Source organism: Canis lupus, chromosome 35 (assembly GCF_011100685.1).
Source record: "Canis lupus familiaris isolate Mischka breed German Shepherd chromosome 35, alternate assembly UU_Cfam_GSD_1.0, whole genome shotgun sequence".
NCBI classification, from domain to species: Eukaryota; Metazoa; Chordata; class Mammalia; order Carnivora; family Canidae; genus Canis; species Canis lupus.
Window position 1 is genome coordinate 13,512,417 of NC_049256.1, and position 24,901 is coordinate 13,537,317.

At 38.5% G+C, this 24,901-nt stretch overlaps 1 protein-coding gene and 1 long non-coding RNA gene across 6 annotated transcripts in view; one reads left to right on the top strand and one right to left on the bottom strand.

The window, feature by feature from the left end:
* The window catches only part of PHACTR1 (phosphatase and actin regulator 1), a 555,031-nt gene that overhangs the window by 20,907 nt on the left and 509,223 nt on the right, over positions 1 to 24,901 (top strand). For all 5 annotated transcript variants that reach the window (XM_038584184.1, XM_038584180.1, XM_038584181.1 and 2 more), the window contains one exon: positions 22,744 to 22,890. In XM_038584184.1, coding sequence (XP_038440112.1) covers positions 22,744 to 22,890 — 147 coding nt within the window. The remainder of the gene's footprint in view (positions 1 to 22,743; positions 22,891 to 24,901) is intronic.
* On the bottom strand, positions 647 to 23,138 carry LOC106558260. The gene is made up of 3 exons (XR_005384342.1): positions 23,034 to 23,138; positions 18,755 to 18,935; positions 647 to 3,816 (listed from the first exon to the last, which is right to left on the bottom strand). It is a non-coding gene; the product is annotated as an uncharacterized LOC106558260 (long non-coding RNA).

Here is a 24,901-nt window from a genome sequence, read left to right on the forward strand (position 1 = left end):
TTATACTCTTAGATCCAACTTTTTCTTTCTTTTTTTAGGAAAAGATTCTATTTATTTATTCATGAAAGACACAGAGAGAGAGGCAGAGACATAGACAGAGGGAGAAGCAGGCTCCCCTCAGGGAGCTGGATGAGGAACTTGATCCCAGGACCCCAGGATCATGACCTGGGCCAAAGGCAGATGCTTAACCATTGAGCCACCCAGGTGCCCCAGATTCAACTTTTTCAAGTGATTTTCACCTTTATTTATTTGAAAAACTATCACTATCGGATGGTAGATCATCTCTGTCCTTTAGGCTGAATTGCAGAGTTGGGGGTGGGGGTGGAGAAAAAGACAATCTGCCTAAACCCTCATGGGAACTTCTTATTTTCAAAATTCATTTCTCCCTCTCACTACAGACATAACACATAATAACTATAGAAATTTTAGAAAATATAGACAAACAACACACCAAAACTCTCTACATCATCCAAAAATAAACACTCTACAACCAGTGAATATCCTTGAAATCTTTTTTATACGCATTAGCGTGCACACACACACACGTACGTTTCTTTTAACCTTAATCAAGTTCCTCAGCTTTATTACCTTTAATTTTCTCTGTCTGAATTTAAAACATAAGTAAATTCTTTATATCTCGGTATAGTTGATTCTAACAAATGTAGGGAATAATCAGACACAGTTTGGGCTAAGACATAGAGGTCAACCATGCTTTATTTTTGCAGAAAGGGTGACTTTGCCAGCTGGGTTGATGTTCCTGGCTCTGTTCTGCCATTATTTACTAGACAGAGTCTCTGACTAATACCCTGTGATCTGATCACTGTCATCAGGCCATCTGTAGACACAACAGAATGCAAATAAAATATCTTCTGAATCTATATTGGGCAGGCCTTCCTCTTAGACACATACATTTAGGAATTTTTGTGTTTTTCCCCTTCCACCATCACAATATGTTTTTATTTTTATTTCATCCAGTGGTAGCACTTCATTACCTACCATGAGCAAGTGCTTAGATCTAATATCTCATTTAACAGTATAACATCTAGAATAATAGAACATTAGAACTAGGAGGGACTTAATCCAATTGGCTCATTTTACAGGTGATGAAACTGAGGCTCAGAGAAGAAAAGCAAAGCAAATCGTGTTAAACAATACCTGATATATACCAGAAGCTATGCGTGTTTATGTCAAAGTCACAAGCTTGTGTCAAAATCACAAGCTTCTGATTTAGATAGGATTGCCTCCAGCTTATAGGAAATTAAAGCTCAGCAGGATCATAGAACTATGAAGAGGTAAAGCCATGATTCCAAGATGAGTCTTTCCAACTCTGCTTTCCCCCACAATATCCTGCTTTTCTGGAAAGAGGTGACATCTAAATCAGACATCTAGATAGTTAAGAGAACAGAAAGTTCTAGTTCTGGTTCTCTACTACCTAGACTGATGCCCCTCTCTCTACATCTTGCTGTTGTACATGGGGCTCAAATGGGATTAGGCCCATGGTATGCGCCTCTGAGATCACTTTGCAAGTGATAGAGCCCAGCAGTTTGCCACACAAAGATATATCCAAGTATATGTCATCCTTTTATACATTGAACATGAATTAGAAATAGCAAAACCTTCAGATTTCACATCATGTCATTAATTATAGCAACTATATTGAAAATCAACCATGTAGAAAGTACAAAATCAAAATAAATAAGGCTTAACATTACCTGTGCTATTCAACACGATTGGAAAAGTGACTTGCAGATCTGAACCAGGCATGTTCAACATTTAAGTCATAGAAAGCTATTTCAGTTTATGCCCAACTCAGTTCAACATACAAAGCCTAAAACACATTTTCCTTTTCTGCATCTAGCATGATTTAGCACCCAGCCCCCAGCCGCTCTGCACAGTATCTACTTTAAGAAGCTGAGAGGAAAGGAAGCAATGAACATTTGTTGCCCGCCTACCATTTGTCAGGCTGTGTGTTAGGTGTTTTACATTTATTATATAATGTTTTATCCTCCCAAGGCCCAGTGAGAGTTTATTTTATCTCTAATTTACATATAAAGAAACTGAAGCTTGGAGAGCTCACTAACTTTTTTCCAAGATCTAATAAGCATTAAGCTTAGTAATTATGCCAAGGTTTAATTGCGCAGTGACAGGCTTACTTGGAGCCGTCCGGTAATAATAGTTTTCAAATAATAAATGTTTATTGGGAATTTTCTTTGCCAAAAACTACATGTATTGCATGCTTGAATCCTCATAGCAACCCTAAACCATTGGCATATGTAAAGCCCATCTTATAGATCCACAAAGGGTAAGTGATCTGCATGAAATTGTACAACTTTTATTTTTAAAAATGTTTTTAAATAAATTCAATTTAATTAATATATAGCATTACTAGTTTCAGAGGTAGAATTCAATGATTCATCAGTTGCATACAATACCCAGTGCTCATTACTTCAATTGCCCTTCTTAATGCTCATCCTCCAGTTCACCCATCCCCCCACCCACCTTCCCTCCAACAACCCTCAATTTGCTCCCTAGAGTGAAGAGGCCACAACTTTTAAGTGTGGAACTTCAGCACAAACTCAAGAAACCTAACTGCAAAGCCTGTGCTGCTAACTTTTATTTCTTATTGTCTGAAAGGAAAATAATATCCACATCATTGTGTTTATATATATTCAAACAAAATGAAAATTACAATGGAAAAAGACAAAGAAAGAGGAAGTTACTACATTCTCACAGTATGCTGGATTGGGGCTGGGAATAGAAACTTTCCAGCCATAGAGGATGAGCAGAGTTTAGACAGGCAAAGATGGGGAGGAGAAGAAAAAGAAAGATTTTCCAGGGGAAAGATTTGTACTGTCATTTGATAATGTTTTCTTAATTTGTGTTTGAGCTTATGTCTTAAAATCTGCTCATTGTTCCATCAAAGTGGTTAAGATTTGGGTTTTCTGGTAGACAAAGATGGCATCTAACTGTGCATGATTGATGCTCTAAGTCCCCTGAGAAGCCATGTGTATTGTATAATTGCCTAGGGTTGCATATCAAATTACCCCAAACCTTAATACCTTAGAATAGCTAATGTTTATCATCTCACAGTTTCTATAGGTGAGGAATTCGAGAGTATCTTAGCTCAGTGGTTCTGGCTCAGGACCTGAGGTGGTAGTCCGGAGGGATGTTGGCCAGTCAGCCAAAGGCTACAGTCATCCAGATAGAGGAGGAGTTAAGATGCTGGAGGAGTAGGAGCTAGAACCCTAAGCTCACCTGTTCCCTCGACAGAGCAGAGATAGTTAGCTATCAAATTATTCTGAACACCCAAGAAGTCAATCAATAGGTCTGAGAGAACAAAACTGCAAGTCAGCAAGTAGAAAAGCAACCACCTTTTGCAAAGTAGGAGGTGAGGAAGTTCCTGGGGGCAAGCAGAGTTGCACAAGCAGCAAACAGAGAGGGAGCCAATTAGGAGGCTACCGCCAAGTATTAGAAGTGGTCCGGTGCAAATCTGAACTTTTAAGTTCTCTCCTGTAGAGGATGCACCTGGATTAAAGGTGCTCAGGTGGTGGAGAGGTGCAGGATCCCAGGAGCGACGGGGTGGTCTGAGCATCCCCTGGGCGGCAGGAAGATGGTGGTGCCAAAGTGCAGTGCTGCTCCCAGGCCGGGAGCTGGAAAGGCTGCCCAGAGCCGGGTGCCCGCTTTCTGCTATAAACTGAGCACAGGCTATGTGGTAGTGTGACGGCTTTTCCGGGTTGTTGGGCAACTGAGGCAAGATCCTTCTGTGCAGGCCAAGGGCAAATCGGAAATTTGGAGTTTTGAAACTTGATCATGCACCTGAGATTTAAAAAAAAAAAAAAAAAAAAAAGGCTCAGACACAGGCAGGATGAATGCAGGGTTCACATGGAAACTGGGGAAACAAATCAGGTCATTGATTGCTTTTCTATGAGGGCTCACTGAAGAGTGGGGGGCCAGGGAGCAGGGCAATGCCTTATTCATCCCTTCCATCACTGCTGAAAGCCTTCAGAGAGCAAAACAGTGCCACCTAGTGGAATCTGGAGCGGCTTCTAGCTGCCAGCCGCGCAGCCTCCCTGTGCCCTGGAGGGGCACTTCCACTGGAAAAGTAGTCCACCTGAGAATCTGTGCACCAGCATCCTCCCCCAGAAGACCAGCATGAACAACTCACTCACCCCAATTTTACGGATTATAGAAGCCCGCAAAGCTTCAGCTCTAGGGGAAGTAGATTTGAGAGTCCTTTGTACTTTTGTTCTTTATTTCTTTTATTTTTACTATGTTTTCATTTATTTTCTTATTTTTTCCAATTCCTTTTTAAAATTGTTTAGTATTGATTTTTTAAAAAATATATATATATACTTTTCATACATATTACTAACATTACATACTTATATTTCTCATTCATATATATACTTTTCATACATATTTTTAAATTTTTTTGGTCTACTTTCATTTTATTTTATTTTCTTATTTTGGGATCTAAATTCTTTTAACCAACAGACCGAAACACACCCAGGATCTGGTGGGGGTTTTTGGGTTTTCTTATTTTTTGTTTTTCTTGTTTGGGGTTTGTTTTTCCTCTGTTTTTTGCTTTGTTTTTATTTTTTTTTCTTTTGTTTTGTTTTCTTAGGCCTTGGGGTTTTTTTATTCTTTTTTTTCTCTTTCTTCGTTTCTTTTCTGGACAAAATGACGAGATGGAGGGATTCACCCCAAAAGAAAGAACATGAGGTAGAACTCATGGCCAGGGATTTAATAAATACAGACTTAAGTAAAATGTCTGAACTAGAATTTAAAAGAATGATTACAAGGATGCTGGCTGGGCTTGAAAAAAGCATAAAAGACACAAGAAAATACCTTACTACAGAGATAAAAGAACTAAAATCTAGTCAGCTTGGAATTAAAAATGCTGGAACTGAGATGGAAACACAAATGGAAGCCATACAAACAAGATAGACCAAGTAGAAGAGCAAATCAGTGATATAGAAGTTAAAATTATGGAAAATAATGAAGCCAAAAAGAAGAGGGAGAGAAAGGTAATGAACCATGAAGGTAGACTTAGAGAATTCAGTGAGTTAATAACACATAATAATATTAGTATCATAGGAGTCCCAGAAGATGAAGAAAGAGATAGAGGCAGAAGGTTTATTTGAAATTATAGCTGAAAACCCCCCTAATCTGGAGAAAGACACAGACATCAAGATCCAAAAGGACAGAGAACTCCCATTACATTCAACAAAAGCCAGTCATTGCCAAGGCATATAATAGTCAAATTCACAAAATACGCAGACAAGGAAAGAATCCTGAAAGCAATAAGGGAAAAAAGATCCTTAACCTACAAGAGAAGACAGACCAGGTTTGCAGAGAATCTGTCCATGGAAACTTGGCAGACCAGAAAGAAGTGGAAGGAAATATTCAATGTGCTGAATGAGAAAGATACACAGCCAAGAATTCTTTATCCAGCAAGACTATCATTCAGTATAGAAAAGCTAAAGAGTTTTCCAGACAAAAAAAACAAAAAACAAAACAAAACAAAAAAACTATAGTTTGTGACCACTAAACCAGCCTTGCAAGAAATTTTAAGTGGGACTTTTAGAGTGGAGAAATAAAGATCAAAGCAACAAAGACTAGAATGAACCAGAGATCATCACCAGAAATATCAACTCTACAGGTAACACAATAGCATTAAATTCATATCTCTCAGTAATCACTCTGAATGTAAATGGACTAAATGTGCCAATCCAAAGACATAGGGTATCAGAATGGATTAAAAAACAAGATTCACTTACATGCAGCCCTTCAAAACACTCATTTGAGACCTAAAGACACCTGCAGATTGAAAGTGAGGGGATAGAGAATCATGTATCATACTAATGGACATCAAAAGATAACCAGAGTAGCCATACTTATATCAAACAAACTAGATTTTAAACAAAGACTATAACAAAAGATGAAGAAGGGCATTTTATTGTAATTAAGGGGTCTATCTATCAAGAAGATCTAACAACTGCAAATATTTATGCTCCCAACTTGGGAGTACCCAAATATATAAATCAACTAATAACAAACATAACCTCATTGATAATGCAATAGTAGAAGATTTTAACACCCCACTTATAGCAATGGACAGATAATCTAAACAGAAAATCAACAAGGGAAACAATGGCTTTGAATGACACACTTGACCAGAGAGACTTAACAGATATATTCAGAATATTTCATCCTAAAGCAGCAGAATATAATTCTTTTCTAGTGCACATGGAACCTTCTCCAGAATAGATCACATATTGGGTCACAAATCAGGCCTCAGAAATACAAAAAGATTGAGATCATACCATGCATATTTTCAGACCACACTGCTATGAAATTTGAAGTCAATCATAAGAAAATAATTTGGGAAGACCTCAACTGCATGGAGGTTAAAGAATATCCTACTAAAGAATGAATGAGTCAAACCAGGAATAAAAGAAGAATTAAAAGGAATACATGGAAGCAAATTAAAATGAAAGCACAACAGCCCAAAACATAGGGGATGCAGCAAAAGCAGTTCTTTTTTTTTTTTTAAGATTTTATTTATTTATTCATGAGAGACACAGAGAGAGAGAGAGATAAAGGCAGAGACACAGACAGAGGGAGAAGCAGGCTCCATGCAGAGAGCCAGACATGGGACTTGATCCCAGGTCTCCAGGATCACGCCCTGGGTTGAAGGCAGCGCTAAACTGCTGGGCCACTGGGGCTGCCCAGCAAAAGCAGTTCTAAGAGAGAAGTATATTGCAATATTCCAGGCCTACCTCAAGAAACAAGAAAAGTCTCAAATACACAACCTAACCTTACACCTAAATGAGTTAGAAAAGGAACAGCAAATACAGCTTAAAACCAGCAGAAGGAAGGAAATAATAAAGATTAAAGCAGAAATAAGTGGTATACAAACAATAGATTAATGAAACTAAGGGCTGGTTTTCAAAAGAATTAGTAAAGTTGATAAACCCTAGCAAGACTTATCAAAAAGAAAAGAGAAAGGACCCAAATAGATAAAATCATAAATGAGAGAGAAGAGATCACAATCAACACCACAGAAATGCAAACAATTATTAAGAGAATACCATGAAAAACTATATTTAACAAACTGGGCAACCTGGAAGAAATGGACAAAATCCTAGAAACCTACAAACTACCAAAACCAAAACAGGAAGAAATAGGAAATTTGAACTGACTCATAACCAGCAAAGAGATTGAATCAGGAATCAAAAATCTCCAGAGAAACAAAAGTCCTGAGCCAGATGGCTTCCCAGGGGAACACTATCATACATTTAAAAAGTTAATATCTATTCTCAAACTGTTCCAAAAAATAGAAATGGAAGGAAAACCTCCAAACTTATTCTACGAAGCCAGCGTAACTTTGATTCCAAACCTAGACAGAGACTCCACTAAAAAGGAGAATTACAAGCCAATATCTCTGATGAACATGGATGTAAAAATTCTCAATAAAATACTAGCAAATTGAACTGAACAGCACATGAAAAGAATTATTTAGCACGATCAAGTGGCATTTATTCCTAGAGTGCAGGTGGTTCAATATTTGCAAATCAGTCATGATACACCATATTAAAAAAGGAAAAGGATAAGAACTGTATGATTCTGTAAATAGATGCAGGAAAAGCATTTGACAAAATACAGCAGCTTTCCTGATAAAAACTCTCAATAAAACAGGGATAAATGGAACATACCTCAACATCATAAAAGCTATATACAAAAGACCCACAAGTAATACCATCCTCACTGGGGAGAAACTGAGAGCTTTCCACTACAGTGAGGAATAAGACAAGGATGTCCACTCTCACCATTACTATTTAACATAGTACTGGAAGTCTTAGCCTCAACAATCAGAGAACAAAAAGAAATAGAAGACATTCAAAATCTGCAAGAAAGAAGTCAAACTCTCACTATTTACAGATGACATGATATTCTATGAAGAAAACCCAAAAGACTCTACCAAAAATTGCCAGAACTCAAATATGAATTCAGAAAAGTTGCCAGATATAAAATCAAAGTGCAGAAATATATTGCACTTTTATACACCAATAACAAAGCAGCTGAAAAAGAAATCAAGGAATCGATCCCATTTGTAATTGCCAAATTACCAAAAATGATAAGATGCCTAGGAACAAACCTAACTAAAGAAATAAAAGATCTATACTCTGAAAACCATATGAAAACACTTATGAAAGAAATTGAAGAGAACACAAAGAAATGGAAAAATACTCCATGCTCCTTGATTAGAAGAACAAATATTGTTATAATGTTATCCTGCTCAAAGCAATCTACACATTTAATGCAATCCCCATCAAAATACCACCAGCCTTTTTCACAGCTAGAACTAGAACAAACTTTCCTAAAATTTATATGGAATCACAAAAGACCCCAAATAGCCAAAGCAATTCTGAAAAAAGGAAAAACAAAACTGGAGACATCATAATTCTGGATTTCAAGCTATATTACAAAGCTGTTGTCATCAAGACAGTATGGTATTTTAAAAAAAGGATGGTATTTTTAAAAAGGATGCCTAGGTGGCTCAGCAGTTGAGCATCTGCCTTCGGCTCAGGGTGTGATCCTGGGGGCCGGGATTGAGTCCTGCATCAGGTTCCTTATGGGGAGCCTGTTTCTCCCTCTACCTATGTCTCTGCTTCTCTCTCTCTCTGTCTCTCATGAATAAATAATTTTAAAAAAGTATAGTATTGGGACAAAAACAGACACATAGATCAGTGTAACAGATGAGAGAACCCAGAAATGGACCCACACCTATATGGACAACTAATCTTCAACAAAGCAGGGAAGAATGTATAATGGAAAGAAGACAGTATATATATATATACATTAGTTTCATTTTTTTTATTAAAAAAAAGAAGAAGAAAAGGAGAGAGGGAAACAAGCCATTAAGAGACTCCTAATGATAGAGAACAAACTGAGTTGATGTAGGGTGGTGGATGGGGGATGGACTAGATGGGCAATGGGGATTAAGGAGGGCACTTGCTATGATGAGCACTGCGTGTTGTGTTTAAGTGAAGAATCACTGAATTCTACTCCAAAAACCAATAGTGCACTCTATGTAACAACCTAAAATTTAAAACAAAACAGAACAATCCCTCCCCCAAAAGAGTCTGCAGTCATCCAAAGGCTTGATTAGGGCTTCCAAGGTGGGTCACTCAGGAGTCTCTGTCCTTGCCACATGAGCCTCTCCCTAGGTTTCTTGGTTGGGTTCCCCCATGACATTGCAGCTGGCTTCTTTCAGAGCAAGAGACCCAGAGATAAAGCAAGGTAGAGTCCACAATGTATCTTATGACCTGGCTTTGGAAATGATACACCATCACTTCTAGAATATTCATTCTAGTGGTCACAGAGACCAACCTTGATATGAGAGGGGGCTACACAAGGGTATGAATACCAGAAGTTGGGGATCATTGGAGGCCATCTTGGAGGCTGGCTATCACAACACACACACATTTTCACAGGAGAAGAAAAAATTCAAAAGAAGTAAAAAACATGGCTCCTATTCTTGAACAGATTTTGCTAATATATCTCAAAGCCTCAGGTGGCTTTAAAATTAGGTACAATTTTACAAAAACCAAAATGTTGTCCCTCTGGAGAAGTCAGTATGTCTATGTTAAGGTAGCTATTAAATCACCTTGTGTCCATCTTTATCCAGGTATTAATTCAAGGAAAGCTAGATATTAAAGCTTTAAAAGAAGACTCAGACCAAGTCCAATATTATAATAGGAACAGGGCTGGCTTGAATGCCTGTCATGAAACCATGGGAAGCCACCACCTTTGGGGACTGCTGTGGACTTCAAAATTCTATAGTTCTATCCACATAGGCTAAGATGGGAATGGTGTACCTGTGAAGTTGTGCAGTGTGAAAGTTCTGAATTAAGGCCAGTAAACACTGTGGAGCTGGAACTCTAGACAAAAATTATAAAAGCAAGGCAGCCACTCCTCTCCTTTGTGGCCCCACAAAATTAATCAGAAAAAAAGAGAATTCATATCAGAACTTTGTAGAATGGATAGCTCATTTAACGGCAAGTTTAGCTGAGTGAGCTAATAACAATTCCACAGATTCTGGGTTTTCTAGCAAATTATTTTTAGAAAAGAACAAATGTCTCAGCAGCTACTTACTAAATTTGTTATAATAAAAAGCTTAAAAGTATTTTCACTATATTTTTGTTAAGCCTATTTAAGATATATGCTACTAATGTAAACTTTTTAGGGTTGATATTGCAGTTAATAGCATAGATCCTTATTATTTACATTTCGTATTTTCTACACGGATGATTTTGAATAACATTACTGCAGTTAGTGACATCACACTCATTTGTTTGTTTTGTTTGTTTGTTTATTGAGAGGTTAGGGAGACAGAGAGGAACAGAGTGGCGGGGTAGAGGGAGAGGGAAAGAATCTTAAGCAGGCTCCATGCCCAGCACAGAGTCCGAGGCAGGGCTCAATCTCACAACCCTGCAATCATGACCTGAGCCAAAATCAAGAGTCACATACCTAACTGAAAGCCATCCAAGTGCCCTGACATTTAGAGGTTCTCGTATTTTTGATTCATGTTAGATATGCAAAATACCGATATACACTTCATCTTTACAGCCCAGATTCTTAATCTGCTTGGCTCCTCTATCAATCAATTAATTTTTAATTAAAAAAAAATTAAAGACCTCTAGCATAATTGCAGGATAGATTACCCTCAAGGTCAAAACTGCATTTATCTACCACCTGTGTGAATAACTGACAATGACAGTTTTTTAGAAAGATTGAAAGTAAGGATTGGACATCCCCTCTAGTCCTTGGAAACTTTCCTAAATAGAAACATGTGTTTACTAGTTCCTTCTAATTTTCATTAGAAAAAAACCTACAGAAAAGTTGCAAAAATAAAATAGTACAAAGAATACTTACCTTTACTCAGATTCACCTATTGATAATATTTTGCCCCATTTGCTTAGCATTTGCTCTCTTGCCTCTGTCAAGCAACCAATTGATCAATTGATTGCTTTGTCCAGAGAGAAGTGTAAAAGTGTATGTTTATACTGAGAGAGGGCAGGAGAGAGAATATATACATGCAGTTGTGTGTGTGTTTGATTTTTGTGTGTATATCTGTACATACATATTTTTTTCCTAAATCATCATGGCCCTTTATCCCTAATACTTTACTATGTATTTCCTAAGAATAGGAATAGGATAGCCTTTTTCATAACCACAGCACAGCTGTCAACTGCAGTACATTTAACATTGATACTTTACATGTTTTTATTCAAATTCTAGCTAGTTAACAGTGTATAACAGTGTAGTAACAGCTAATATTCAGTGTAATATTAGTTTCAGGTGTATAATATAGTAATTAAACACTTCCATACAACACCTCGTGCTCATCACAACAAGTGCACTCCTTAATCCCCATCATCTATTTAACTCATGCCCCTAGCCACTTCCCTTATGGTAATGCTCAATTTGTTCTCTATAGTTAAGAGTCTCTTTCTTGGTTTGCCTCTCTTTTTTTCCCTTTGCTTATTTGTTTTGTTTCTTAAGTTCCACATATGAGTGACCTCCTATGGTATTTGTCTTCCTCTGACTAATTTATTTCACTTAGCATCATACCCTCTAGTTCCATCCACATCATTGCAAGTGGCAAGATTTCATTCTTTTTATGGCTGAATAATATTCCATTGTATAAATATATACATCCTCTTTGCATTCATCAGCTGATGAACAATTGGGCTATTTCCATAATTTGGCTATTACAGATAATGCTGCTGTAAGCATCAGGGTGCATGTATCCTTTTGAATTAGTATTTTTAAATTCTTTGAGTAAATACCTAATAATGCAATTGCTCGATGGTAGGGCAGTTCTATTTTTAACTTTTTGAGGAACCTCCATACTGTTCTCCAGAATGGCTGCACCAGTTTGCATTCCCACCAACAGTGCAAGAGGACTCCCCTTTCTCTGCATCCTCATCAGCACCTGTTGTTTTTTTTTTTTTTAAGATTTTATTTATTGGGATCCCTGGGTGGCGCAGCGGTTTGGCGCCTGCCTTTGGCCCGGGGCGCGGTCCTGGAGACCCGGGATCGAATCCCACATCGGGCTCCCGGTGCATGGAGCCTGCTTCTCCCTCTGCCTGTGTCTCTGCCGCGCTCTCTCTCTCTCTCTGTGACTATCATAAATAAAATAAAAAAAAAAAAATTAAAAAAAAAAAGATTTTATTTATTTATTCATGATAGTCACACAGAGAGAGACAGAGAGGCAGAGACACAGACAGAGGGAGAAGCAGGCTCCATGCACCGGGAGCCCGATGTGGGATTCGATCCCGGGTCTCCAGGATTGCGCCCCGGGCCAAAGGCAGGCGCCAAACCGCTGCGCCACCCAGGGATCCCAACACCTGTTGTTTCTTGTGTTGTTGGTTTTATCCATTTTGACAGATGTGAGGTAATGTCTCATTGTAGCTTTGATGATGAGTGATATTGAGCATCTTTTCATGTGTTGGTCATGCGTAAGTCTTTAGAAAAATCTCTCTTCATGTCTTCTGTCCATTTTTAATGGGGTCAACCATTTTTGGGGTGTTGAGTTTTTAACTTCCTTATATGTTTTGGGATACTAACCCTTTATCAGATACATCATTTGCAAGTATCTTCCACCATTCCATAGGTTGTCTTTTAGTTTTGTTGTTTCCTTCACTGTACAGATGCTTTTCATTTTGATGCAGTCCCAATCATTTATTTTTGCTTTTGTTTCCCTTGCCTTAGGAGACATATCTAAAAAGAAGTTGCCATGGCCAATGTCAAAGAGGGTACTTCTTGTGTAATCCTCTGGGATTTTTACAGTTTCCTGGCTCACATTTGGGTCTTTTGTCCATTTTGAATTTATTTTTGTCTACGGTGTAAAGAAGTGGTCCAGTTTCATTCTTTTGCATGCTGCTGTCCAGTTTTCCCAACATTATTTGTTAGAGATTGTCTTTCCCATTGGACAGTCTTTCCTGCTTTGTCAAAGATTAATTAGCCATATAGTTGTGGGTCCTTTTCTGGGTTTCCTATTCTCTTCTATTAATCTATGCCTATGTTTGTTCCAGTGCCATATCGTGTTGATCTCTACATATTTGAGGTCTGGACTTGATGCCTCCAGTTTTGCTTTTCTTTTTTTTTTTTTTTTAATTTTTTTTTTAAATTTATTTATGATAGTCACAGAGAGAGAGAGAGAGGCAGAGACACAGGCAGAGACATAGGCAGAGGGAGAAGCAGGCTCCATGCACCGGGAGCCCAATGTGGGATTCGATCCCGGGTCTCCAGGATCGGGCCCTGGGCCAAAGGCAGGCGCCAAACCGCTGCGCCACCCAGGGATCCCTGCTTTTCTTTTTTTAAGGTTGCTTTGGTTATTTAGGGTCTTTTGTGGTTCCATACAAATTGCAGAATTGTTTGTTCTGGCTCTGTGAAAAATGCTATTGGTATTTTGATAGGGATTTCATTGAATGTGCAGATTGTTTTGGGTAGTATAGACATTATAACAATATTTGTTTTCTCCCAATCTGTGAGCTTGGAATGTTTTTCACTTCTTTGTGTCCTCTTCAATTTCTTTCACCAGTGTTTTATAGTTTTCAAATCTTTCAACTCTTTAACACTTATACTTTAATGCTTTCTTTGAATTTCAATTTTCTCAGCTGATCCCAGAATGTCCTTTATAGCACTCTTTCCCTGCAAGACAGGATCTAGTCCAGAGTCAGTTCAGTCTAAGTTCTGGCTTCAGTACAGAGTCAGTCTAGAGTCAAATATCTTTTATCTCCTTTTACCTGGAAATTTTCAAAGCCTTAAGCCTTGTCTTTTAAAACATTGGCTTTAAAAAAAAAAGAAGAAAAAGAAACACAGTTCTCCTTCTCCTTTTTAAATAAACACTTCCTACTTTTGAAGTTGTCTGACATTTCCTCATTGTTCTAGTCAGGTTACTCATTCTAGGATGGAACACTCCAAGAGTAAGGTCATGTTCTCTAGGTATCACATCTGGAGGCACTCAATATCCATTTGTCCCTCCATGGCATGGTAATTTTGATTGTCCAGTCAATGTGTTTTCTAATTTCTCCCTTGAAACTAATGAATCCGTGGGAGAAGTTTTATGATCATGAAAATATTATCATCAAAGTTTCCTCCTAGACTTAGCATCTATTATGGATCTTTATTTGATCTTTTTTTTTTTTTTCCTTGCTTGATCTTTATTACAATGGCTGCAAAATGATGATGATTTTCTAGGTCCTGCACTCCTTCTGAATTGAAGTGTCACCTCTCTGCATTCTTTTGGAAACAAGAGACCTCCCCTTTCCTGTATCTCTTTATCTAGTCATTTATCCAATTACTACCAGTTTTATCCACTCATCTATTTATTATTAGGACTCATGAATGCCCATTATTAACAATTTATCATTTATTAGTGGACTTAATTATTATTATTTTTTGTTTTGTTCAAATTGTTCCAGATTTGGCCAATGCAACCCCCTTCAAGTTGCCTCCTATGTTTTTGTGACATGCCCCTTAATTTGGAGGAACACTGCCTTGTTTCTGGCATAATAAGACTATTCTTATTCTTCCATTTTTCTTTATATGCATTTCCAATCTAGTTATTTGTTGTTTTTAATGCAGCACAGAATGCTGGGAATAGAACATTTAAAAGATCATGGTTATAAAAGACAGATATGATGATAACCTAAAACTAATACTAAGACAGAAAAAAAAATACAGAATTTTGGGTAGTGGAATGTAGATAATCACAAAGATGGCCCAACTCATTAGGAAACTATTTAATCAGATCGAATTAAATAGTTATTAATAGTATGGTTTTGTAAATATTTGGTACTTAAATGCAATGATTATCATATTTATTTGTGCGTATTAATAAGGTGGAAGCTTTTTTGAACTTAAAAAAGAGCTTGTGCATTTGTTTTTAAATTGATAATAGTTGTATCAAATAACTAAAATACTCTACATACCATAATATTCTCCAGGATATATTTGTTTATGTAATAACGTAAATATTTTATTTCTAAATGTTTAGTAGGGGGATCCCTGGGTGGCTCAGCGGTTGACTGTCTGCCTTCGGCCCAGGGCGTGATCCTGGAGACCCGGGATTGAGTCCTACGTCGGGCTCCCTGAATGGAGCCTGCTTCTCCCTCTTCGTGTGTCTCTGCCTCTCTCTGTGTCTCTCATGAATAAATAAATAAAATCTTTAAAATAAAATAAAATAAATAAATAAGTAAATAAATAAATAAATAAATGTAGTAAATGGTGACTAGCAAATTTGTATTAAGGTAAGCACAATTCTAAAATTTTCTAAAATTAATTTTTTACTGATATATGTATAGTGATGTACACAAATATAAAATATATGACTTAATGAACTTTTACAAAAGCAATCACTTTTTCTAAAAGGTATAATCATCACTCAAGTCAAGATATAGAAAGGTTCCTTTGTCACATCTTCCAAGACATTATCTTTCTAATTAACCTCCTATCAAAGTGTATTAGCTTTATTTATTTTTCTTGAACCTCACATAAATGGAATATATACATATTCATATAATATATAGGTCTGGCTTCATCTGTTTAACATTCTGTTTATGAGATTCATCTATCTTGTTTGTAGTGATAGTTTGTTCTTTTTCATTTCTATGAAGTATGACACTGTAATTTAAATATTATTATCATTTTTGTACATTTTGCTTTTATTTTTTTTAATTTTTTAAAAGATTTTTATTTATTTATTCATGAGAGACACACAGAGGGAAAGAGAGGTAGAGACACAGGCAGAGGGAGAAGCAGGCCCTGTGCAGGGAGCCTGACATGGGACTCGATCCTGGGTCTCCAGGATCACGCCCTGGCCTGAAGGCAGTGCTAAACTGCTGAGCCACCCGGGCTGCCCTACATTTTGCTTTTAATGGTTATTTAGGTTGTTTCCAGTTTGGGGATGTTATAAATACATCTGGTATGGACATCCGTGTCCATGTCATAGGGTGTTTGTGTGTTTATCTATATTTATGTATACTCTGTGTGTAAATAGGTGTCCAGAGTGGTTTTACAAGTTTACATTCTCACTAGCTTTCACAAGAGCCCCAATTCTTCTACATCGTCACCAATACTTGGCATTGAATGACTTTTAAGTTTTAGCCAGATTGATGGGTGTGTAATGATATGTCATTAGGTTTTTTATTTTAATTTACTTTTAAGTAATGATTTTAAGCATCTTACTGTACATTTGGATTGTCTTGTGTATGAAGTGCTTGTTCTTTTGTCCATTTTAAAAATATTGAGTTGCATTGCCTGTCTTTTCATTATTGTCTTAGAGGTTCTTTATTTATTCTGGTTACAAATCCTTTGTCATATACAAAACTTAGAATATCTTTTCCCAATCTGTGGCTTGCCTTGCCACTGTCTTTATTCTTTTACGATTTTCTTTTATTTTTAAAAATATTTTATTTATTTATTTGAGAAAGAAAGCACAAGCATGAGGGAGAGAGCAGAGAGAGAAGCATACAAAGCCAACTCCCTGCAGAACATGGAGCCTGATGCAGCTTCAGAGGGGCTCCATTCTAGGACCCTGGGATCATGACCCAATCCAAAGGCAGAAGCTTAACTGACTGAATCACTCAGGCACCCCTAAGATTTTATTTTATTTTATTTTTATGTATATATATTTTATTGAAGTTCGGTTTGCCAACATATAGTATAACACCCAGTACTCATCCTGTCAAGTGCCCTCCTCAGTGCCCATCACCTAGTCACCCCCGCCTCCCCGCCCACTTCCCCTTCCACTACCCCTTGTTCGTTTCCCAGAGTTAGGAGTCTCTCATGTTTTGTCACCCTCTGTATTTTTTCCCACCCATTTCCTAAGATTTTATTTTTAGAGTAATCTCCATGCTCAAAGTGGGCTTAAACTCAAAATCTCAAGATCCCAGGATCAAAAGTAGCATGCTCAGAGCCATTGACTGAGCTAGTCAGGTGCCCTGTCTTTTCTTTAAGAACACTACATGTAGTTTATTTGTACTAAGTTGTTGAACTTATATGAGCATAAACATGTTTGAATATATGAACATAAACATGTTTGTAGTATTCTCTTATTATTCTTTTAATAGATATAGGATCTATAGTGATTACTGATGTTTGATTTCTGATATTGGTAATTGTATGCTCTCCAATTTTTATCTTTGTTATGCTTGCTAGAAGTTAATCAATTTTATTGATTTTTTTTGAAGAATGAGCTTTTTGTTTCATTTGCTTTTTTATTGTTTCCATGTTCTCAATTGCACTGACTTCTGATCTTATCTTATTAGTTCCTTTCTTCTACTCACTTTAGATTTATTTTCCTCTTCTTTTTCTAAGTTCTTGAGGTAGGATTATTGATTTGAGAATTTCCTCTTCTCTCATATGGACATTTAATGCATAAATTCCGCTATCAGCACTGTTTCATCTGCATCCCATATATTTTGGTATGTTGCATTTTTTAATTGTATCTTGTGATGAACAAAAGTTCTTAATTTTAATAGCATCAATATGCCTGTTTATTCTTCTATTGTTAGTACTTTTCATGTCCTATTTAAGAGTCTAGGCCTTAAAATATACTTCTAGGAAAAAATTTTATTCTAGAGACTTTATTGTTTACCATTCACTATTAGGTCCATGATCCACTTGGAATTGAATTTGTGGGTGGTGTGAAATAGGGACCAAAGTTTGTTTTCCACCATATGAATATCCAAGTGATCAAGCACTATTTATTGAAAAGTCCATCTTTCCCTCACAATACTGCAGTGGACCTCTTGTCATAATCAGGTCACTGTTTATATATGGGTTTATTTTTAAATTCTCTGTTCTCTTCCATTTGTCTAATTATCTTACTTTGTTTTCAAATTCTATACCTTTATAATAAGTCTTGGTATCCTCTATATCCTACATTTAAATCTCCAGTTATTTTCTTATTATTTGTCATGATAAGGCTACTCTTATCCCTTTGCATTTTCACACAAATTTTAGAATCAATTAGCCAATTAAAAAAAGTTTGGAAAAAAAAAGTTTGGAATTTCATTTAATCTATAGATCAATTTGAAGATACTGATGCCTTTACATAGTGTGTCTTTTAATCCATGAACATGAGAATGGGTTACTCATCCCACTCCTCATTTATTTAGATCTTTTTAATTTCTTTCAGGAGTGTTCTGTAGTTTTTCATATAGCGGTCCTGCTCATCTTTTGTGGGGTTTATTCATAGGTATTTGGTGGTTTTGATACTATTGTAAATGGTTTTTTATAAATTATACTTTCTATTTTTTTCGGTATATTGAAACAAAATTGATATTTTTTACTGCTATCATATCAGTGATGTCAAATTCATTTATTATTTCTAATAGTTTGGATTTTTATGGATTCTATATGTATACTCTCATAACATACATGACTCATCACAATTTTATTCTTGTTTTACAATCATTATATCTTTCTAATTATCTTTCTTTTCTTTAACTTAAAAGTCACTGCATTGACCAAGACTTCCAGTATAATGTTGAATACAAGTGCTGAGAATGGACGAAGTTTGGAAATCTAGGTACTCAGGTCTCATCCCCTCAAAATTCAGTAGGTTCAGGTTGAGGGCCTCAAAAATCTACATTTTAACAAGTATTCTAAGCAATATCAATGTAGGGGTACCCTAGAAACACATTTTGAGTAATACTTTTAAAGCTTCACTCACCTGAAGAATTTTCTTGATTAAGATGGAATATTGCTCTCCTCTTTCTTCCTTCTCTTCCCACCTTCACTTCTTCCATGCTAGCAATGTTATTTTTCTGATCACCCTCTTGTGCTGCCTTTCTTTCTCTGTCTCTAGTTCTGGATACAACATGCAGGGTCTTCAGTATTAAAAAGTTGACTGGCTTTAGAAAAGAAAAAAATCTTTTTAATAGCATCAACATGCCTGAGTCAGCAGTCCTATTCAAAAAGAAACAATCTTTTTAAAAAAGTATATTCAAAAGTTGTTGAGATCACAGTTGAATTCAGTTCTTTCTATATACATATCCACACCCACACATGCATGTACACAAACAATCATATGGGTCTTGCTACATGATGGAAACAGTATGAGGAAAAAAACAGATTCTAAAGGATACAAAGTTGTAGAAAATAAACTTAAATAATAGGAAATCACTAGAGAGAAATAGAGACCATGTGGTTTCCTAAATATGGCTAGTTACAAATCAAAGGCACAATGTATTTTCTTAGATTAAGAGACAAAATATGCCTTGGATATTTATGGAAGGAAGAAGAGAGAGAAAAATAGCTGCAAATACAGAGTATTATAGCTAGGCAGGGCCTTAAGATCGCGTTAGCTGACCCTGGCATTTTTGTAGCTGAAGTGACAGAGATCCAACCTGGTAGAGTGAGTGACTTGCACAGTGTTACTTGGTGAGGTAGTGGGATGCACCCAGCGTCCCAGATTCCACTTCAGAGTTTCTTGCTTGATGTCATTCACATAGTTTATGATAAGAGATCACGTGTATGAAAGGAATCCCAGAGAATAAGGAATGTGGAAACAAAAGTGAGTCCTTCATATAGGATAAGAGAGAGCTACAGGAAATGGAATCAATTTTGTCAGCAAGTTGTAAGAAAAGATGTGAGAAAGGAGGCAAAGTGAAAAAAAGAATGGGAAAAACTAAATGAGACAAAGAAAACAGTTAAATTACGGAAGTCAAAAAATGGAAGATAATAGAAATAAAAATACAATAAAATAATTCAAGAACATGTAGATCAGTGTAGTATTTTTATGTCATTTTCATCAAAAGTATATCTATCTAGAATTATTTTAATAATAAAATTTTTAATTTTATATTTTTATAATTTTATGTTTTTACTTATAAAATATAAAATCTTTAATTTTATTATTAAAATAGTATTTTTAATTTCATTAAAAATTTAATGAAATTGTATGAAAGTACATTTAGACTCTTGTAAAGAGAAGTACACCTAAAGTGGTAGCAATGTTAAGTTCTTGATCTTCTAAAATGCTGAAGGAAGAAGATATAGAAATCCAAAGAGGTACTTCTCTCTATCAAGAACCATTAAATCTAAAATCAAAGAAACACAAAGAAAGCTAAGGCTAGCTGTTTTTTCAAATGTCTATATTGTTTTTTTTTCTTTTTAAGACATGGATAATGAATGAAAATACAAGAGATGGAGAATCTCAAAGATTTTTGAACAGTCAAGTGTCACTGGCTTAATTCAAAGAGAGTAGAGTTTTTACAGTATTCAGAATTGTTGGACTTTATTTCCTTACTTTTGCATTTCCTTAAGAACCTGAACCTAAATGTTACAATCATAATATTGGTTTGCTGCCTGAGTAGCCATTTAAAAACATTAACCTTCATGGTTCATTTGATGAACCAAATACTCCTGTTGTGTCTCCTGGGAGAGGAGACATCCATTTTTAATCTATATTTAACAGAGATAAACTGGACACAATCATGAGGCAAGTGTCATAGAAAAGTGAATTTTAAGTGTGGCTAGTCAACCAAATATATACTTAGCAAATCAATATACTGGTTAAGGACACAGGATTTAAAATCAGGCAGACGTGGGTTTGGTTCATAATTCACTCTTTACTACTCATTACTTTTTCTCCCCTTCCTTCCTCCCTCCCTCGCTTCCTCTTCTCCCTTCTTTTATTAAAAAATATCTATTGAGTATTTACTATGTGCTAGGTTCATGCCATAGACTAGTGGGCTAGTTATCTGACATTCCTGAGAGAGAACATGAAAAGTTTATAGGGAAGAAATTTGTGGTGTGTGACATAAGCAAAGGTGCAGATGCAGAAGTGAGCCAGACTGGGACAAATCTGAGCAGACTGGAAGCAAATAATGGGGGATGAGTTTGGAAAAACATGTTAAAGTCAGGTTGTGAAGGGCTTTGCATGCCAGGATAGGCAATTTCAAATTAACTGTGCAGATAATTGGCAAACAATTAGAAATTGAATGATTTGGGAGGAATCTAGTACAGAAAGCCAAAGGAGACTACTTCAAGAACAGTTTATTGTGCACTTCAGAGCAGACAAGAAAGAAATGGATTTAACTGTTAAAAGAATATGATGAACTTTAACATAAGTTTGGGTGGTAGGGATGGAAACCAGTGGTGGGGATGAAAGGTGAGATTGAGGGTGAAGACATGGACCCTGTGTAGCAAGAGTTCCAAGGGAAGCACAAGCAGAATGAGAAGGAAATAGTATGGTAGAGATTGAGGAAGCAGTGAGGCCTAGGGCAGGTATATTTTTCCTAAGATGAAGCGTTACCAGCTATGTGTAGAGTAAAAGACCAGTGTGGAGAGACTGAAGACTCTAGGGTGCAAGAGTTCCGAACTGACAGCAGAAGTGCAGAGGGGAGTCTTGCAGAGCTGGGGCAGCACTTCTTCCTCTGAGATGGAAGGGTCTGACTTGACACTGAGATTTCCTTTGTAGCAGGGAGGGAATCAAGGCAACATTTATCTGTGTACTCCAGGTGAGCTCTTATTAGAAAGAAGAGTGGCAACATCAAGCCACAAAAAAGACCAAGTGACTGAGGCCGTAGAAAGACAAACATAAAAGAGGTTAGCCCATCAATAGATTCAGTAGGAGCATCAAACCATTCTGATTCACACTCCAGAAACCTTTCTACTTCCTTCTGTGCTGTGTAATGTGGGAAAATTGCAGTGCAAACATTCAAAGAAATGTGAAGTGCTCTTGATCTTCACCTCAGTGGTACAGGGTTATAGAGACTACAGGTCCAGTGCAAAGACCGTTGTGTGTCCCCTAAAACCACGAAATAAAGAAAAAACTTAAAGGTTAAAATGAATGGGTATTTATGTAGGCATAAACACATCCTAGAAGTTCTCTGTGAGTACTCGGAGTCTACATTCAAAGTATCAACTCTGAAAACTCTATGGCCCAACTGCTTCCAAACTTGCATATATCTTTCCTCGACCCTCCACCTCTAGGGTCAAGGGGACTGGTAAGAGAGCTTCTGAAGTTTGCAGATCCGCTGGCATCTTTATTTGAGCTCAGGGTTGGGAAAGAGGGAGCCTAGGGGTACCCTGGGTGCAGCGCCCTCCCCTGTGACCACCGGGGAGGGGGGGGGGCTTGCACTCCAGCAATAATAACCCCTCACAAAGCCAGCTGAAGTTGGTCCATCTGGCCAGGCATCCTCAGTCTTAGGGAACCCTGTGGGTTAAGGAGACCCAAGTGTGCACTTGAGGAGCCGAGTAAGTGCGTTTGGCGGGAGAGGGCACAGTGCTGACGGGGCACCTTTGCTTCGGAGTCTTCCCTTACGCATCGGCCTATCTGTGCCAACAGCTGAAAACTGGGGCTGCGGGCAGGAGGCGGGGTGTCAGTCGGGAACACTGACCCATTGGCCCCGTGGCTGCAAGAGGAGTTAGGGGAGCCCTGGCGCAAGGCAGGGATAGCCTCATCTGTGCTCCAGTCCACCAATCCTTAACGGCTTTTCTTTCTCTCCCTTCACCCTTTTCTCTCCTTTGCTCCCTTTCTCTCTCTCTCTCCCTCTTTTTTCTCCTTTGCCCCCTCTTCTCCCCCCTCCCTCCCCGTCCCCTTCCCTTCCTCTCCCCTCCCCTCCCCCTCCCCCTCCCCGTGTGTGAGCCTCTTCCTTTCCCCTCCTCCCCTTTTCCGCCTCTCTCCCTCTCTCTGCATCTCCTTCTCCCTCTCAGCTCGCCGGGCGACCCTGCTCCTGCCTCCCACGTTAATGGCGGCATCTTCGGAGGATGATATAGACCGGCGGCCCATCAGGAGAGTCCGCTCCAAGAGCGACACGCCGTACCTCGCCGAAGCCAGGATCTCCTTCAACCTCGGGGCAGGTAAGGACGAGCCTGTCGCCGGGCTCTCGCCCCCACCCCGCGTCCTGGCCCCCCTTGCCTCCTGGCCGGCTGGCTCAGCCCCCTCCCCCCTCGGGTGCCCCCCTCCTGGCAGGGCCCTCCCTCCCGCCCGCCCCCCTTCCTACCCAGCCGGGCGCCGGGCTCGCTCACTCGCTCTTTGTGTCGCCGGTGTTCGGAGGGGTGTGTGCTGTGATGTGTGTGTGTGTGTGCGGGGTGTGTGCGCGCGCGTGTTGCGGAGGTGGGGGAGGGGAGTGCGTGGAGCCCTACATCGGCCCAGGACTCACACACGCGGGCTTTCCCCCTCCACGCGGAGAGGAAAGTGTTGTCGGTGGTAACAATGATCTTAGGGATCACCAAGAGCTGGGTCGGGCTGCCAGGGCACCGGCTGTGGGCGGAGGGTCTGGCTAGGCTCTGCTGCTGAGGTTTGCTGGCGGGGTTACTAGAGGGTGGAACTTGTTGGTGACATTCAGACCGGTGATTTCTGGTGGGTTGACACCAGTGCTGCGGTGTTGGCTGGGGAGAGGGTGTGGGGTTGGCAGCCGGGGACAGGACCTTATCCTTTCACTGAGCTGTTGGAGAGCAACCCCAGGGATGATGATGATAATGATAACATGGTCTATAGGATACATGTTAGGTGATTTGACTGTCACTAGTCCTGGTGCCCAAAGTGGCCCAGAAGGCATTAAGTGGAAAGGACAACTGAGGTGAAGGAGGGAGGGAGGGAGGGAGGGAAGAAAGGAAGAGGCAATAGAAAGGAGTGAGAGACTCAGAGAGTCAAATTGCTTGGGTTGAGATCTCTCAGGGTACCTGATAAGAGGTACCCGGTGTCTGCTGTCCTCGCTGCTGCTACTGCTCCAGATTCACAGGCGGACCTCACCCTGTGTTACTGGCAGATGATCACCATCACTGGAAGGAAGTTATTCCCCACTACCTTCATAGTGCTGCCTTTTCTGAATGCCTCCTAAGCATCCGCCCCAGTTTGTGCCTCTTCTTTTCTAGAGTCCCTCAGCATTCTAGCAATTCCAGTGCAAAAAGGGGGAAGACTTTCCCTCAAAATAGGTTTGAAAACCAGATAATAGCTCTCTCTTTAGCAAACTAAATCCTTGGAAATGGAACTGAATCAAAGTATGTGTGTGCCTGTGTTGGGGCAAAGAGAACCTTTGAATGATAAGTATTGTATACACTGTTGAGAAGTTTGGACAAAGGAGAAAACTCTGATGAGAGAAAGAAGATGTAGTGGCTAAGTAACCTTCTCTTCATGACTGAAAGAATGGCAACTGAAAGTACCAAAGTAGCCAAGTTCCTTAGAGTGTTATTTTCCTGTGTTGGTGATTGGGGTTTTAATCATATGTTCCTCATCACTCCTAAAATGTTTTCCTTTGGATTTAGGGCTGGGGAAATGACTTCTTTATTGGGGGAAGCTTTTGCCATTTTTGTGGCATGCTGTAGTAGCCTGTGGTCTCATTTTGGAACTGTTAATCCTTCACTGGTATGTTCCAGATTCAGGATGTGGATGTGAGGAGTCTTCAAAAGTACTGAGAAGAGGGTTTTTTTTTTTCTTTCTTTCTTTTTTTTTTATGACTAAGATTGTTTTCTCACGGAGCGATATTAGAAATTGTACCACTGACCTCTTTGCTACCAAACTCTGGTATATTCCTTGGTGTCTTTGGCTTAACACAGGAGAAAAAGGGCTAGAGTGGCAGTTAGTAAAGGTTGTTTAACCTTGTTTTACTTTTACAACAAAACAATAAAATAAAACACTAAAGGAAGCTTCAAGTTTCAGCCACTACTGAGTGAGGTTGAGCATTTGCCACCAGATTAAACTCAGTGACTTGCAATCTTTTATTCTGGTTGAATTACTCTGGAGGCCAATTAAAAGATTGGACTTTTCAGTCAAGACTTGTTTCCCTTTAATCTGGAAATACAAGCCCAGTGGGCTCCACGTGCCTTCTGTATGTCCCTTAGAATCCCTCTGATAGCAAGAAAAGACACC